Consider the following 18,367-nt stretch of genomic DNA (forward strand, 5'->3'; position numbering starts at 1 on the left):
AAACACTATTGAGTGTAAAATGAGTGACCGGCGCTGTGGACTCACTGTGATGGTATGACCCGCTGGAGCCTCCAGGAGCCAAGCACAGCGGCTGGGGCTGGGGTAGACGCTGGGGTAGTTAGGGCTGGACAGCATCCCCCCTTCACCTGTCTGCCATCCTCCACACTCTGCACACACAGCACAACACAAAACCTGCTCAGAACACTTGATTCAGACCACGGGGGTCAAACCTATGGCCCGCAGACCAAAACCAGCCCGACTCAGGGTCCAGTTCAGCCCACTGAAGTTACACTGATCAGTCATTTTAGTTCAGGTTCCACATTCAGACTGATAGGATCTAAAGTGGGTCTAATGAGTAAAATACTAAAATTACATTATGATAAAGTTTACATTTATAAACAATCCTTTAACAAAACAGTGAAAAACCTGAACAAATCTGACCAACCTGAACTGTCTTCATGCAAATCAGTGTAATACGACCAATATTCTGTCTGTTATTAAATGTTTTGTGTATTTGTAGATCCACTGAGATCTGTAGTTTAAAATGTACATGTGGAATAAACTGAGGCCGAATATTGGTAAAATTACACTGATTTTTCTGAAGAAATTCCCATTTTTTCATGGTTGTTCATGTTAATCACATTTTTTGAAACGATAAAGGATCATAATGTAATAACTTTTTTCCCACTGAAACATAGAGAAAAGTTTGGCCTTGACTTTATTTCCACGTTATTATGATAGTACTAGTGTGTTGACCTGTGTGGAACCATGGGTCATTTGAGTACTAAAATCTGTGGACTGAAGATCGGAAATGTGTCATTTCAGTTTTTTTGCCTTTTGTTTTTTAATTATCTTTTTATTAGGACACATTTCCAGTATACATATCCTCTCAGTACAGGTATAAGCATATGTCCAATTGTCCAGTTTTCCAAAAAAAACAACTAATAAACAAAAACTTAAACTAAAAAAAAAAAAAAAAGAGAAAAGTAGTACCCCCACCTACATTGGTCCACATTCACTTAATTACGAGTGTTATAGCTGTTCTATTCTATTATGTTTTCCATAGATGTTTGATCAAAGTAAGAGGAAAGGCTTCTATGTAATGTAAAACTTCTCATTTTTTTAATTTTTCATTTAACCTTTGTTTACCCGAGCAAGCAATTACGAACAGATTTTTATTTACAAATGCAGCTGATCAATGGCTCCTTGTGGGGTAGGGGTGGGGGGGGTGGGGGGCTAAAAGTAAAAACAAGGTTAAATAAACAAGGTTGATCCTCCGAGAGAAAATTTGATCTTTTCCAGTTTCAAGAAAGACATTGCGTCCGTCGTTCCTGGTTTTCACTTCATTTCCCATCATGCAGCGTGGTACTGTGCTTCTGTCAACCGAGCAACATGATTTAAAGGCTGTTGTATTCCAAAATAAGCAATATCTGCCAAAATATTGGTCCTATCAACTTACCAAGACATTTAATGTGGAAATGGGTTATTCCTCAACTGTAGGAACCAAATTAGCCAATGAAAAGCATCTCAATCTCACACACACACACACACACACACACACACACACACACACACACACACACACTCGGACACCAGTATTATGATATAGATTTTAGTGGTTCTGATCCACTTCAGATCATACTGAAAGGATGTGGAACCTGAGCTAAAGCATGTGCTGATTTAGACCAATGAAAACATTATTTAAAGGTGGGGTAGGAGATGTTTCCCTGGAGCCTTTTTTACTATCTTGCTTAAAATCTCCTTCAAACCTCGACTACAACCAACTAATTAAATGCTCTAACACATAAATAAAACATTTTGGTCACCTGTGGAACAGACAGTACTGAAAAAACACCATCCAATCATTTTAACCGACCCATTGAAATGATTGAACGGTGATGTGTCTATCAAACTCAACTGCCATTTGTCCCGCCCCCCGTGACTACAATCCAGTACTCTGAAGGGAAGTCTGAAGAACGGGGTTTGGACTTTTGAATTGCATATTTTCCAAATGTAGCTTGCTCGAACCGTTTTTCCAGGATCTCCTACCCCACCTTTAACTTCATTCACTCTGTTCCTCTCCTCATTTATTTTGTCTTACCAGAAAACAGATATTTGGCCTTGAAACCCAAGTCTCCCTGGTTGGCATCAGTTTGGAAATGGACCCAGAGCTCCGGAGTAAAGACCACGATGGGGATTCTGGGTGTGGTCTGACCGCAGAACTTGGCCAACAGTTCTCCATCTGAGTCACCTGAAGGAAAACAGCAGAACACAGATCCCACACACATATACAGATATTAGGAACATTCACTCATTCATTCATTTTCTGAACGTTTAACCCTCGGGACGGTCGCAGGGGGTGGAGCCTACCCCTTATCACAGATGCTGCCGTCCGTCATCCATGTGGGACTCACCTAAACGGAACTGGAGGTAGTCTGAGTCACACGTCTGGTGGTTCTGCAGGTGGAGGTCTTCTATCAGCACCACAATGGAGGAATTGACATGATGGGGGTTCTGGATGATCCACTCACAGTTGAGATTGTTGCTATAATTGGAAACCAAGTAACCAGGTGAAGTGATGTTTCCTCCCAGCAGATTGTTTAGGATTCCACCGCACACTAACAAAGAACAACAAAACAGAACTGTGAGGGACAGTCGATGTAAACACTACAGATACAAGGACAGAACAACACACAGAGTTAATGTCATTATGATTCAACAGTAAAACATAAATAAACCCACAGACAGATAAACTGACCCATCAAGACACCAAGGTTTTATTTTAATTTGAGGAGGAAAAGGCTCCTGTTGCACTACGACGGTGGATTATGTCAAACAGAAACAACAATCAGAGCAGAACACACACATCCAATATGGGAACATGATTAAAGTCACAGAAAACGAAAAAGCACAAGTGTAAGTGAGTGTCCTGTAAGTAACAAGGTTCAGCTTTACAGTCAGGTCCAGAAGTATTTGGACAGTGACGCAAATGTGACTATGTGAACAGGTCGAATAATACTAATACTAATACTAATACTAATACTAATACTAATACTAATAATACTAATACTAATAATAATTAAAACCGCAAGCGGTGTTAAGGCCCTCGCCCTCCCATGCGACCGCCTCCCCACGCAACCGCTGAGGCCACCGACAGTGAGAGGACACTGTATCTTGGGCTCGATGTGGCATTCTGCGAGATAAGCACAGTTTTATACTTCTGACAATGACCGCTCAATCTCAAGCTCATCACAGCCACGCCCAACATTTGATCAAAAATGTAGGTGATAACTTTTGATCACACATGTGTGTAGGTGATTTTCACCCAGTTTGGTCCAAATTGGATGTAAACCCTAGGAGGAGATGATGAAAGTATGAGGGGTGGGATTTAAGAGGTCCACACTTCCACCCAATATGGCCAACTTCCTGTTGGGTTTAGGGCGGGGCCATAATGTAATTTTTTACTTGTCCTTCCATGTTCTATATCTGAACCAAGTTTCATGTTTCTATGTTGAAATTTTTTTGGGTGGGTTCCCATTCGCGCAATGTATTTTCATATTTTGAGGGGGCGTGGCCAAGTCATTTTTCAATATTTCGAAAATTCTTCTTGCTGGAAAATTCTCCTTTTCCACAGTGTAATTTTCAGTCTGTGTAACATTAGTGGAACACAGAGAGTTTTTCAGTAATAGTGTCCTTGTGGAAAAACCCCATTCATTTGAATGGTACAGTTTTGGTGTCGTCATGGCAACATGATTGTAAATAGAGGTGTGTCCTCATTGGCTTTTTGGTTCAGTTTGGCATGAGGGATGTATGTGCCAAGTTTCATGATCCTGTGTCAAAATTTTTTTTTCACTCCCATTCAAAAACTGTAGGGGGCGTGAGAGAGCCATTTTACAATCCAACCATACGAGTGACATATCATCGTGTTCAGGTTGTCATTTCGCACAAATGTTACATTGGGTCAAACTCAATCTGACACTTTTTTTGCGAGATATACTCTCTTTTATACTTCTAAAAATGGCCGCTTCGTTGTGAGCTCATCACAGCCACGCCCAACATCTGATCAAAAATGTAGGTGATAACTTTTGATCACACATGTGTGTAGGTGATTTTCTCCCAGTTTGGTCCAAATTGGATGTAAACCCTAGGAGGAGATGATGAAAGGATGAGGGGTGGGATTTAAGACGTCCACACTTCCACCCAATATGGCCGACTTCCTGTTGGGTTTAGGGCGGGGCCATAATGTAATTTTTTACTTGTCCTACCATGGACTATGTCTGGACCAAGTTTCATATTTGTACGATGAAAAAAATTTGGGGAGGGCTCCCATCCGCATAATGTATTTTGATTTTTGAGGGGGCGCTATCGAGTCATTTTGCGATATTTTTTCTTGGCGACTTCAAATAACAAAATTTTTCACCAGGCTTGAATTTTTGGTCAAATAAAATTGACTTTTCGTTAACGTTCAGGGGGTCAAATTTGCATCCAAAGAGGTGAGAGAATAATAATAATAATAATAATAATAATAATAATAATAATAACGGAACCATGCGGTTTTAATAGGCCCTCGCCGACATGTGTGTCTGGGCTCGGGCCTAATAAATGGTCTATGGACTGTACATATTAGTCATGTCAGGCTTCTTCCTTCTCCGTTTCAACATAAAATATTATTGCGGAGTCATGATGAGGTAGTTGTACATTGTGTGACTTCTTTTTTTTTTTTTTGATATTCTGCAGCAGTGTTTTCAAACCTTTTTGAGCCACGGCACATATTTTACATTAGAAAAATCCTAAGGCGCACCACCAAACAAAAATGTCACAAAAAGTATATTTACTGAAATATAATGCAAATCTAGTCTCAGTTTCCTTCCTCAGTGTGAAACCTGGGTCTGTATACTAGGGGTGCACGGGCGACATTGTCGTGGGGCGTTTGGAACAACAAAGCTAAGAGGGGTGCATCAGCGACCACTCGGATGGACCCCCCAGCTTACAGCGTGAGGTCCATTGTATACTACTATGGGAGGCATATCTGCTGGGCTTTATCAACAGAATGCATCAGGGCTGGTTCACTTTCACTTTTATTTTGTAAATGGGAACAGCAGACTGTTGTTGTCCAGTGGATCACTGGTGCGTACAGTCGTATGTACCTGTATGACGCTGCTCACTGACACCAATCAGATGAAAGTGGATAATCTTCCACAGCACACCTGACGACTGCTCACAGTACACTGGTTGGGAAACACTGTTCTGGAGTGTTCTGTTCAAATTTGTGGTTGGTCTTTGCCTTTTGCTCACCTTTGTATTTTATCCCTTCTTATGTTTGTAATAAAGTTTGTCATTATCATTATGATTGTTTTTTTTTTTATATTCCTACATATTAGTTCAAAGACTAAGTTAATATTGCTGTCAAAATGAACCATGATATGCAGCATCACACCATGAATACGCATCATTGTAGATATTTCTGCTGGTCAAAGGCAGGGCTGCAGCTATCCAATATTTTAGTATTCAAGTATTCTAAAGAAAATTCCTTCGATTAATCGAGTAATCGGATAAAACTTATTTTTTCTTGGTTAAAGAGCAATCATAAATACACAAGAGGAAATAAGGTATTTCACTAAATAATGAAGGACCAAATGGTTTCCTTTTTATTTATTTTTTGATAATAAACCGTTTTATTTGTTACATTCATATGGTGCAGACGCAACAAAATGTATTTTCTTGACTAGAAACATTTTCAGAGAGGCAACTGCAAATACAAATAAAAATAAATAAAATTTAATTACTTTCAACTTAGTATTTCTTGTAAGTATTGAACATATAAGGCATTAATACATTTTTAAAAAAGGCATAAACATTGTCTTTTTGACGTGCAACTGAACTTTGGCAGCTGTAAGTTTCAGAATTTACAAATTAAACACAAGAGGAATGTGTTGTGGCAGAAAAGAGGCAAGAACATTAGAACGGAACTGTGAACGAGTCCATGTATGAACAGTTTGACACATTTCTGTTACAGTATATTCAGGAGAATTTAAGGCAATGCCCCCCCCCACCTTATCTGTCTGTCTCAGAACCTATAACCCCCCCACCCACCCACCCACACACACACACACACACGCACGCATGCGCGTTATGAATGATTTGCTTCATTTTAGTAAACAGTAGTTGGATTTTGCCAAAATTCAACAGTGACGAGGTCAGAGAAAGCTTTCACCCAGCCGTGCACCATTTCGTCCGTGCTTTTGGGAAATTAACCGTTCAAACCAGGGGTGCATGGATGCAGATCTGTGTTTGTCACAGTCGTACTAAACTCTCCACACACTGGACAGTTCCATAATGAACACAAACCTAGCCCTCCGCAGGGCTAACGTTACGTTAGTAAGCTGCATTAACGTTAATCTCTTGGATTTGCGCTGCGTTAATTCTGTTTGATCTGGGCTCCTGCGCTCCATTCTGGGGTCTACGAGCAGATGCTCCATCACAGATGTGCTGTTGTGTGGAAGGGCTGTGTTACAACACATACATGACACTGCTGTTCAGTCTGAAAGGCTTCCACACTTCTGACATTTTCTGTCTTTTTATTGTGTTTTTTTTCTTGTCTTTCATCATCACTGTTGTATTCACTCTCCTCTTCCATCTTCCCACTGCTTCATTCGAACACTTCCACGTCCTCCGTCGTCTTCCTTTGCGTGAGTATTGTAAGCGCGTTGTGTCACATTAAATAGTCTGTGTGAAATGCCGTGCTTTGAGCTTTACAATTAAATAAACGATTCTTCAAGGCAGAGAAAATTCCTCAATCATTTTTTGTAATCGAGGTACTCAAATTACTCGAGGACTCATTTCACCCCTAGTCAAAGAGTATCTAACCTGCCGGCTCCTCAGATGAATACGAGGCTGTGAATCCACCGTTGGACACCGAAGCGTCGGTTCTGAAGACGATGGTCATGGTGTTTCCAGAGGAGCGGACCTGGGTACCGGCTGGTACTGTACCACAGAAACGCTGCAGATGAGGGGCATCGGCCGCCAAACCATTAAAAACCTAAAAGGAAGAGGTCAAGGAGACTCTGTCATCACTGGGTATAGACAAGAACATTCCACTGTTGGAGGTTTCACACGTCTGTAACAGGAAATATTTCCAGTCACATGCATTTACATTTCACTTCACAGTAAACTCACCTTACATTCTTTTATTCTTGTGTTCTATTCTTACCGTGTCTCTGTAAGTTAGTTGGTGGGTGGGCGGGTTGGTGGGTGGTCAGTGGGTCAGGTGGGTCATTGATGGGTCAGTTGGTGGTTCAGTGGGTGGGTGGGATGGTCAGAGGGTGAGTCATCAGTGGGTTGGTCAGTGGTTCAGTGGGTGGGTCAATGGGTTGGTCAGAGGGTGGGTCATCAGTGGGTTGGTCAGTGGTTCAGTGGGTGGGTCAGTGGGTTGGTCAGAGGGTGGGTCATCAGTGGGTTGGTCAGTGGTTCAGTGGGTGGGTCAGAGGGTGGGTCATCAGTGGGTTGGTCAGTGGTTCAGTGGGTGGGTCAGAGGGTGGGTCATCAGTGGGTTGGTCAGTGGTTCAGTGGGTGGGTCAGAGGGTGGGTCATCAGTGGGTTGGTCAGTGGTTCAGTGGGTGGGTCAGTGGGTTGGTCAGAGGGTGGGTCATCAGTGGGTGTGTCGGTGGTTCGGTGGGTGGGTCTCCAGCGGCTCTAAAGACCTAAGGTACACCTTAAAATGACGGTGATAATCTCGATGAAACCATAGTTCTATAAATGCTTTCCCATTCTGGTAATAAATATTCACTAAATGCTCCATTTTTTACCAAAATGGGTAAAAACATTCGCTCCACTTACAAGTGTCTCCATTAAATAGTTACTTGCAAAATGAATTCTTCTGGTGGCCAGGTACGTTCTGACTGAATGTAAATATGGAACACATGAGTATATGATCCTGTTCAACAGGGACTCACATCCACATAGTCAAAGGCACAGGAGGTTCCAGAACCTTCCAGTCGGAGGTCGTTAATGGTGAGGGTGACCCGGCGCCCTGGGGACACCGTCACCTCCCAGCGACACACACGGCTGTGGGGGTATAAATTAGGATAATTTGGAGAGGAGATGGTTCCTGTGGGACTGTTTAATGCTCCTCCACAGGCTGCAGGAAATGAAAAAAAAAGGTTATTAGTTCAGTTGGATGTGTGTGTGTGTGTGTGTATAGACAGATTTTTTAGTTACCTTCCACACTTGCTTCATATGACAGACTGAATCCAGGTGCGTTTACACTGGTGTCACTAACAAACTTGACATATGCAAAACTATCGGACGTATCCATGGCGACAGGCAGACTGTTACCACAGTGTCGACCGAGCAGGCGTCCTACAAAGACAGAACAGAACTTTCAATAATGTGTCCCATTCTGTTAAACAGACCTGCTTACAGCTGTCATGTCTCCACACAGCTCAGCTCCTACAGAAGGAGTCGTCCCAGTCCATTTGCAGTGTGTGTAAAGCTGCTGTTGGTCTCAGAGGGCCAACCCCGACCTAACCTGAGGCGTTGTACTCTCTGATCTCCACATAGTCTGCGCTGCAGCCTGGAGTGTCCTGCAGGCTGAAGCTGCTGTAGGTCAGGGTGAGGTAGTGTCCGGTGGGCCCCTCCAGGTACCACTCACACACAGAACTGTCAGGGTAGTTGGAGGAGGGGAACCCGGGGCTGTGAAGCGTCCCACTCTGGCCGATGTAAGTACCTCCACATGTCGCTGTAAACACGGACATGACACAGGACAGCAGGACTTGAAGAAATACCTCAACGTATCCTCAAATCACGTGCAGTAACCATACAAATATGAAATTAGGTGCAATAAGTCACAAAAAAATCTTCTATTCTGCAATAAAAATGTAACATTTATTCAATATTTTTAAAATATAAATGCACTACTTTTATATAAACTTGGATCATAGATATAAATACTGTTTATATTAATACTGTTAATACAGTCAGTTTGTGTCTATGTGCATTTTGTCTTTGTTTTACACCTTTATTCTATTCAGCTCTATTCTATCTATCTATCTATCTATTATATATACAGTCGAGGAAAAATGATTGGACCATCTAAAGTCATCCAAAACACTGGTTCTGTAATCCAGTCCTAACTCCTGTGTGTGTGTGTGTGTGTGTGTGTGTCTGTGTGTGTCTGTGTGTGTCTGTGTGTGTCATGTGACTAAAACAGACAGAACAGAAAACATGGAGGGCTGGATCGGCTGAGATCCCAGTTTGTGTGTACTAATTTGCTTGTGCAATTCAGAAATTTTGTGTGAGGGGTTGAACTGTGGTTTGCAGGTGATTTACTCAGACTGCTTGTGCAAATTTCAACAGGTGCAAAGTCTGACAGCCTGCTCTGTTTAAAGGAGGGTTTTGTGTGCACTACTGGAGACAATACACTGGAAAAACTGACCTGGGATTCAGCAGCACTAATGGAACAGTGACTGCATGATCCAGACACAAGGAAATGTGACGTTGGAGGAGTTTTGTCATGGATGGTATGGCATGACTCATTCATTCATTTATTTTCAGCTTATCGGCCGACAGACCATAAGCTACTGTCGTCATGTGGAATCTGTTGTCTGTTGCAAAAATTTCAATCGTCTTCTTCTCTGAAACTACAATTCTGATTGACTTCAAACTTGGTATACAGCTTCTGTATGATGATGTCAACAAAAGTTAGTGAAATTATTTGGAACTGATTCTGGATTTGGTGCCACTTTGAAAAATGTTCCCATTATAACAGATAGGAAGTGGATTGATCCAATAAATCCGTGTCAAAGATATCAAGTGTGAATTTGAATTTTTTATAGATCTGATTGGAATATGAGCAAAACATGGACTATTTCTGTAATAGAATAAATACACAGAACTGGGGCAGAATAAATGGATCTGGATACATTTCCCAAAGCTTTGAATTTGGCCGATAAGATACAGGACCATTGGTCCTATTTTTCATTTTAAAGGTGTGTGTGGTGTGTGTGTGTGTGTGGGGGGGGGGGGGGGGGGGGGGGGGGGGGGGGGGGGGGGGGGCTGGTGTAGTTGGATTGAATGACTGTCAGGTGCACATAATTTTGTCACACTGTAGTCTAATGTCGGTGCGTATTTTTAATCACAATCATCAGGAATGGAAAATATCCTGTAAAGTGTGTATTTGTGTGTGTGTTTGTGTGTGTGTGTGTGTGTGTGGGGGGGGGGGGGGGGGGCATACGTCTCAATTATTTTTTCTTCCGTCACTCCAAAAATGTTCACACAAGGGTTAAAAATGCGTTCTCTGCATCTGGTTTCATCATTTCTTTGTCTCCAAACCACTTCCGTGTGTGTAATTACTCATCCAAACCATTTGCTCCTCCTGTTGAGACGTGTTAAATATAGACGCAGTTTCTATGAACAAAATCACTTTCTGGTTTGATAAATCACTTTGCGTGTGCTAAATTCATATATTTCCATTTTCTCCTCCCACCACCCACACAACTGCGTGTCAATGCCCCATATTACATATTCATAGTGACAAATGTACAAACTGGATGCAGACGTGCTCTTCTGCACCTTTGAAAGACACAACCCTTAGTGTCACTGTTAGTAAATGAGTTTGTACATTTTTTTGCATGTGCAATGAGTTTGCACACGTTTTAATACATGCGAACCTTTAGTAGATCTGGCCTGGAATGTGTAAAAACACTGTTTGTGTCAGTACAATGACACAGATACTGATGGAAGAACTGAAGTGACTCTGGTTTTTATCCAGTTAACATGTTAAATACATAGATATCAGCTTTGAAATTCAACCACTATGAAGACATTTTTGTTGGTATCATTATATTTGTCCAAACAAATGGACCTTTAGTTGGACCAGGCATTAAAATGAACAAGAACTTAAGAAAACAAGGGATGGGCCAGGAATTGTTTCAGTGACTGTATATAAATGTAATTATTATGTTTTGTAGTATTTTTCTCTGCCATTTTAATTTAAATACTTGCATGGAGCCACTATAACACACACTGATGTCCCCTCAGATTAATGAAGTATTCTGAAAGCTTGTGCCATTTCAGAATTAAAACAACTAAAAACACACCAGCGGAGAAAGAGCCTGAGGTGGCCGTAGAACTTACCTATAGAATACTTTGCTTTGAAGCCTTTGTGTGTAACACTGGTGTCGGTGCGAAACCTCAGCAGCATGGAGGACGCTGTGGACCGCTGAGTTGACGGGCGGGTGTTTCCACAGAGCCGAGAAATTAAAGCAGCATTGGATGTTGAGCCATCACGCAGCTCCAGGTAATCATATAGACAGCTAAAACACAAATACAGCAACGTTTCATGATTAAGGGAAATAAAAATACAGTCCATTTTATGTATATCACAACTGCTGGTTAAGAATATAGGGAGATTTTTTTTCACTTTAGCCCAACCTAGCATAGTCAGTAATGTTAGAAACCAGGTAAAAAGCAGACTGTGGGAGTCACTATCCAATATTGTTAATATCCATAAATACTGCATTTCAAATTGTATATGGGTGCTTCTCTGAAACTGGGTTTATTTTAGTATCTGTCATTTTTCCATCTTTTTAGACCCAATAATAAAAGGTAAATGTAGACAGATTTCCCCCCAGGATGGACCTAATGATGACCTCAGGTAAATGCACAAAACATTATCCTCTTGCTCTGAGCCATCCCATAATAAATGAATTTATAATCAAATATTGGGTCCAAAAATAGGACCCAAACTATCAATGCATTAGATGTGAAAACATGTGTAAATGGTCTTATACAGATTATAAATAAAGACACTGTGTTAAATGTGTCGATCCGTGGGTTTGGCATCAGTCTCAGTCTCATTCCAGGTTTGGTGTGGAACCCATCGTGTCCACTGGTGTTACATACAGAACCTGAACATTTAAACACAGATAAATTGCAAATAATTTTTCAACAGTGGTCATTTTTGTCAAACACTCTGCCTTGAATAATCAGTTCCCAAAATGCACCTGTGAGAGAACAAAGAGATATTCCAAAAAACAGTAGTGTGTAATTTCCATGTCCTTTTGATCATGTTACATGTGGATTTATGTTATAAATATAATGTAAAATAATATAAAAATGTGTTTTACATGAAAAATAGTTTCTCTTTTATTTCAGTAAGTATTTCTTTTTCAAATAGACCCAAAGTGTTTCCAAACCTGCTTCAGAACATTCGTCTACATCTGGTTTGAATTTTTAGCCCTGTGTCCTGTTTTCAGGACCAGTTTCACAGAAGAACCCATTTAATAATAATTATTGTATAAATCTGTGGTCATTATAAATATCATTAAGGTACATTATAGGGAAGGCTAAATCCATAAACCATAATCCATTGAACCACCCTTCACCATTACTCATTACTTTTATGTACAGAATCTCTAGGTGCAGCCAGGGACTCAAAGGTGTTCCTCCTGGCACTGTACCTGTCTTATGAGGGTTCCATTTCACCCAAATGAGAAGCAAACTAATCACTATGAAGGACTGAACCTGCCATATTAAAAAGAGATACAGAAATATAAAAATGGCTTGATAAATTCATTTCCATACCATTTATTTATTTTGTCCTTATTTATACCAAAACATATTTATTCAGAAACATATGTTTTAATATGGCAGGTTCAGTCCTCCATACTCACAGACGATAGGAGAACAAACCCCATCATTACTGTAGGTCGTCACATGTACTAGTGTTCCATGAACCAAAGTCTGACAGGAACAGAGGTCAGTAGGATTTTGGATAGAGTTCTATACGTCACCTCGATGTGGGTTCAATGTAGAATTCATCCTCAAAGTCAATTTGCACGGCTTCTCCATTGGGCACCGAAATGACCCATGTACAGTCAATGTTCTGGGGGTAGTTCTGGGGGTAGTTGGGTGAGGTGATATATCCTGGTACATCATTATTGTTCAGCATAATGTGGCCTCCACATGCTGCAAAAACCAAAAACAGTCAAAAACACTTTATGACACCATCCTGAACACTGATCACTGTCACTGTCTTCAGCCCTTGTGCTTGACTTTAACCCTTTGATGTCTGAGTGTCTGGACCCTCCACTCATCCACAAATGGGTCCAAACGACCCGTGTAAAATTAAAAAAAAAAAGTTTTTATGCCACTTTTGTCATTTTGTCATGTTAAAAATAACCATTTGTATTGTATTTTGGTCCATCAAAGAATGACTTTATGTTTGAAATATTTTTTTTTTTTAGGTTTTTTTAAACTATTTTTTTAACTACTTCGAAAATTTGAAAAGCAAAGTGTATATGTAATGTATAATATATAGTACAGTGGTTCCTGACTGTATTAAGCTCATGACCCCATTTTATTTTCATCACAAAATTCCTGCGACCCCCAGCATTCAAAACGGAGACATTATTTTGCAAAAGTTTTGGTTTCGATCATGTAATAGTTTGCTGTACTATGTTGCAAATAAATGTTAATTTTTGACAACATTTAGGCTATATAATGTATATAATGCACCTTTTTAGTGTCTGCTTCTCAGTTTCTCTTGAAGAGAAATGTGTCTGGGCAGGTTGAAGCATAGTAATGCACATGGTCACATGACCGGGTCAATCTAATCTAGATATGCCCTCTCAGATATTTTATCCTGCATTTTTTGTTTGAACTGGATTTTATTAGGAAAACTGTGGTGTTTTAATTATAAGGAAATATGTATTGAATCAATAAAAATATTTTTTATTTGTCTTTTTTTTTTTTTATCAATTACTAGAAACTTCAGGTGACCCCATTTGAATTCCAGGCGACCCCAAGGTTGAAAAACACTGATATTTATAAAAGCAACAGAGCAGTGTTCACATCCATTTAGTGAGTCCTTTGGTTTTACTGTTGAATGAATCAAAGGTTCAGATGTAATTCTATTGTGAATGAATGTGGAACATTTTGACCCACATATGGAAGCAGGAGGTAGTAAAACTAAAACTACAGTTACATAAAATCTACAAAAGGTAAGAAAACAATTTAACTGACATGTTTTTTGAGGAATACCTGGAATATGAAATAATAACTTTTCATTACAAAGAAAACCAGGTCATTTTGACTCATTTATGCATCAAAGGGTTAACTGCATATTTTTTAAAACTAAATTTGGTGAAAGCACAGTTCACAGAAGGATTACTGAGTAGAAACACAAACTAGGAAACACCTTGACTGTGAGCTTCAAAGGACATCTTAAATCCGCTGCCTTCGTTGGAGTCATCAGACACAAAGCGAATGTAGAGGTGGTTATCGCTGGTCTGGAGGACCGATGGGGTACTGGTACCACAGAGACGTGGACCCAGGGGTGGAGAAGAAGCATCAGGACCATTACGGAGCTACAGACAGAAGACAAAAGGACTGTGAATAACTGGAGCAAATTTATATTTGTTACAAACCTTCATGTAACATCAGACCATATGACAGTACAGTCACAGCGTTGAACCAGTGTGTGAAACCAGTCTGAGCAACTGACATCAGGTGACCTCTTTTCTGAGCTAACGGTGTCTAATTTTACACACTTTTACTAAAGTAAAGAAAGCACCGAAGAACCTGAGAGGGTATGGTAGGAATTTCACAGAACACCCAGTCGTGGCTGTCGGGCGGAAACCCTGTAAGTCCATTTTTGGTCTTTTTTTTTTTTTGTCATAAAACGATTCTGTTGGTCAGTCTTCATGTTGGCCTAATGGTTTTTACAGTAGTTTTTATTCTACACTACGTACCTTTTATATATTTTACTTTACATTTTATCCTTTTATCTTTCTCATGCTACTGTCACATCCCTGACTGCTCTGTTGCCTCCCTCTCTCTCTCTCTCTCTCTCCCCCTCTCTCTCTCTCTCTCTCTCTCTCTCTCTCTCTCTCACCACACCTCCCAGTCAGTTAACTCCGCTCACCTGTGAGCACAGCTGTAGCTCATCAGGCGGTGCGTAAATATCCACCCCTCTGCCCTCTGTTCCTTGCCAGATTGTTCTCTACCTCGTGTGTGACTATCCAGTGTTTATTCCTGCCTGATTCTTGATCCGGACCGTCTCAGACCTGCCCCGCCTGCCACCTGGATATCCACCTGCCTGTCTGACCACGTCTGCCTGTCTACTCCCCGGTAACCCTCCTGCCTTTGTCCGACCACGTCTCTCTGCCCGATCCCCGGATGACCGACCTGCCTCCCGTCCCTGACCACGTCTCCCGTCTTCGTCCCTTTGGCTTCGTCTGGCTTTCCCGGTTACCGGCCCTTCGGCCGTGCCCGACTCACCTGCTGCCTGCTCCTTGTCTGTTTCTTGTCTGCCTGTGAATAAAGACTGTCCACACTGAGCTCCTTGTGCACTTGGGTCCTCTGGTGTACTTGTTTCAGCTACAAACCCTAGACCTGGGTTACTATATTCCGCTCTATCATGTACCACTGATGGAATGATGATGAAGCTGAGTCTGATCTACAAACATGACGTTCACCTCCAGGTAATCTCCTGAGCTGCATTCGGTGCCGTAGCCTTGAATCTGGAAGGGGCTCAGGAAAGTGACAGAAACCCGGAACCCAGGCGTCACCATCACATGCCAGTTACAGTCCAGATGTGGATTGTAGTTCTGCGGGTAGTGGGGGCTGCTCAGCACACCCCTGTCTGTATGCAGGAAACCCCCACACCCTGAAAACATACAAATGGACCATGAGGTTCAGACTGAGACAGACTTTAATGATCCACAAGGGAAAGTACTTGGTCACAATAACCCAGTCGCACACAAAAACACTTGAAAAAACACTAGTAAAATAACAAAAAAAGGAAAGCAAGTGTGAAGAGACAAAAGCAATTAATAAATAATAATATAAATAGAATAATAAAGCAGAAAAAAATACAAGGTGTGCATAAGTACAAATCTACAGGAAATGGAAGTAAATATTCACTATGTACATACAGGAGTGAAAGTGACTCAGGTGCAGTTAAGTGAGTTTGTAGATAAACTTGAATGTCTTTACATAATTAACAGAAGTGTGTGAGGAAATGTTTGACTAAAGCAGAGCTGTTAAACTCATTTTAGTTCATTTGAGTCCAATATGATCTAAAGTGGATCACACCAGTAAAATAAGAACAGAATAATATATTTACAGTAAAAAAAAAAAAGAGTAAAATTACATTATGACAAAATTTACATCTACAAACTATCTTTTAAAAAATGTGAATAACATGAACAACCAAGAAAAAACTGAAATTCAATTAGAAAAATAAGTGCAACTGTGATAATATTCTGCCTCAGTTTATTCCACATGTACATTATAAAAAATCTGATATCATCAAAGATATTGTCAAGATTCTGTTAAAAATGTTCTTTTTCAAACTGAAATAATATTTCAAAGGAAATACATGACAGAAATACAGTGAAATGAAGCTACAAGAACATATCCTCATTAAAATCAGCCCTGTGACGTGAAAGTTAGTGAGCGCAGACTTTTAACCAACAAGCCAGAAATGGGATAACTTCATTTTAATAATAATTTAATAATTAATAATTTTATGTTGTGTTGCAGGTTAATGAACTAATGAGGGAGTCCAGAAACAGGATAGTGCAAAATGGGTTAAATGGATGCATTTTGTGTTGCGTTGGGCTTAACAATTTACCGAGGGAGCGCAGAAAGGAGCCCCAGGTCAAGTGTGTGCAGTAGTCTGTGTGTGTTTGTCTGACTTTTTTTTTTACCTTTGGAGTACGAAGCATTAAAGCCTCGGCCGCTGACGCTGCTGTCTGAGGAGAAGTGGATGTACATGGAGTCCCCAGTGGAGTGGAGAGAACCAGGAAGTTCACGACCACACACACTGGCCAGCACAGGGGACACACTGGTGGCTCCTACACACACACACACACACACACACACACACACACAACAACAACACAACCAATGACTCCATCACATGGCACTAGATCAGCAAAAAGGAGAATTGTATCTTACTAAGTCATTATAAATAGTGTTTCATCTGTGAATAGAATAGAATAGAATAGAATAGAATAGAATAGAATAGAATAGAATAGAATAGAAATAAACAGAATAGATTTTTATAGTCAGTTACAGAAACCGGTTCTCAAAAAGAACTGGTTCTTTATTCCCATTCCTATCCACAAGGGCACCTGTAAACTTTAAAACCAACTTTTAGAAAAGTTGCTTATTTCGAAACAAACCTGTACTCATATTATTTTTTAAGTCATTTTTTATGAGGATCAGTTTGTGTTTTGTGGCTGTACTTAGTTTAGCTTTGTCACTTTTAACTCTTTCATAAATGCCCTAACATAAATATGCCCTTTGAAAAAAACAGTAAAAACATGGTAATACTCAAAATGAATGTCCACTTCAGTTAATCTATGCATCTGTTCTTAAAGAAGAAACCATGATAAACAAATACTTTAATAATAATAATAATAATAATAATAATAATAATAATAATAATAATAATAATAATAATAATAATAATAATAATACATTTTGTTTTAAGGGTCTAAAGAAATCTTTTTCACTATTTGGTCAAAATGGACAAACTATGTTAAATCTGTAATGGATGTGAATTGAATCCATCGGTGATGTGTAAACATTTATATTATACACACTTCTGTTTAGGTTATTGTAAACATGCACACCTTAATGTGTTTTATGTTGTTAATGAAGTAGTGGAGGAAGTCCTCTCCTCCAGCTCACTTCTCTTTCTTTATTTATTTTATTTGTTCTGTATTTGACAAAAAATCTTGGATTAGCAACTTCTTTCCATTTGACGTGTGGATATTGAATTGTACCCGTAAGGGAAGTTTTGTGTAATTTGCTTTTCCAAATAAACAAAGAATGAATGATAAATAAATAAATAAATAAATAAATAAATAAATAAATAAATAAATAAATAAATAAATAAATACTTTTTTTTTTAATCAGATGGTGGTTGTGTGGAACCTCTGTCCTCACCATCTCTGATCACCAGACTGTCAAAGTAGCAGGTGGGGTAGTCCTCCATGTCCAGAGACAGCAGGTTGAACTCTATGGTAGACTGTGGAGAATGAATCAACCAGGTACACTCCTGGTTGGGGGGGTAGTTTTCAGGCCAACCAGGGGAGAAGACGAACTGAGGGCTCTCTCCTGTCATTAGCATTCCACCACAAGCACCTAACACAGGGAGCACAGTTTGTCAGATGACTGGTCATAAAAGGTTGGGTCATTTTTCCACCTGCTGCTGTGCACATGGAACAGAGCGGACACAGTGTTTGAATGCGTACAAACTGTTTGAATTGTTTGCAGAGAAGCTGCTCAGAGATAAGGAGGACATACGAATGCAAACTAAACCTTTATGCTCTGAGGAGACAGTTTTAACCGCTGT

The 18,367-nt window shown here is 40.1% G+C and overlaps 1 protein-coding gene across 1 annotated transcript in view; it reads right to left on the reverse strand.

Moving 5' to 3' along the window:
- Nucleotides 1–18,367, reverse strand: part of cubn (cubilin (intrinsic factor-cobalamin receptor)) — a 279,349-nt gene that overhangs the window by 162,113 nt on the left and 98,869 nt on the right. Inside the window, exons 40-52 of the mRNA XM_030123898.1 lie at nt 17,959–18,156; nt 16,713–16,859; nt 15,477–15,667; nt 14,198–14,366; nt 12,792–12,966; nt 11,134–11,312; nt 8,528–8,737; nt 8,218–8,358; nt 7,953–8,137; nt 6,868–7,039; nt 2,415–2,618; nt 2,102–2,251; nt 46–167 (exon numbers count right to left, since the gene is read on the reverse strand). Coding sequence (XP_029979758.1) covers nt 46–167; nt 2,102–2,251; nt 2,415–2,618; nt 6,868–7,039; nt 7,953–8,137; nt 8,218–8,358; nt 8,528–8,737; nt 11,134–11,312; nt 12,792–12,966; nt 14,198–14,366; nt 15,477–15,667; nt 16,713–16,859; nt 17,959–18,156 — 2,243 coding nt within the window. The remainder of the gene's footprint in view (nt 1–45; nt 168–2,101; nt 2,252–2,414; nt 2,619–6,867; nt 7,040–7,952; nt 8,138–8,217; nt 8,359–8,527; nt 8,738–11,133; nt 11,313–12,791; nt 12,967–14,197; nt 14,367–15,476; nt 15,668–16,712; nt 16,860–17,958; nt 18,157–18,367) is intronic.

This window comes from Sphaeramia orbicularis, chromosome 20, assembly GCF_902148855.1.
Source record: "Sphaeramia orbicularis chromosome 20, fSphaOr1.1, whole genome shotgun sequence".
NCBI classification, from domain to species: Eukaryota; Metazoa; Chordata; class Actinopteri; order Kurtiformes; family Apogonidae; genus Sphaeramia; species Sphaeramia orbicularis.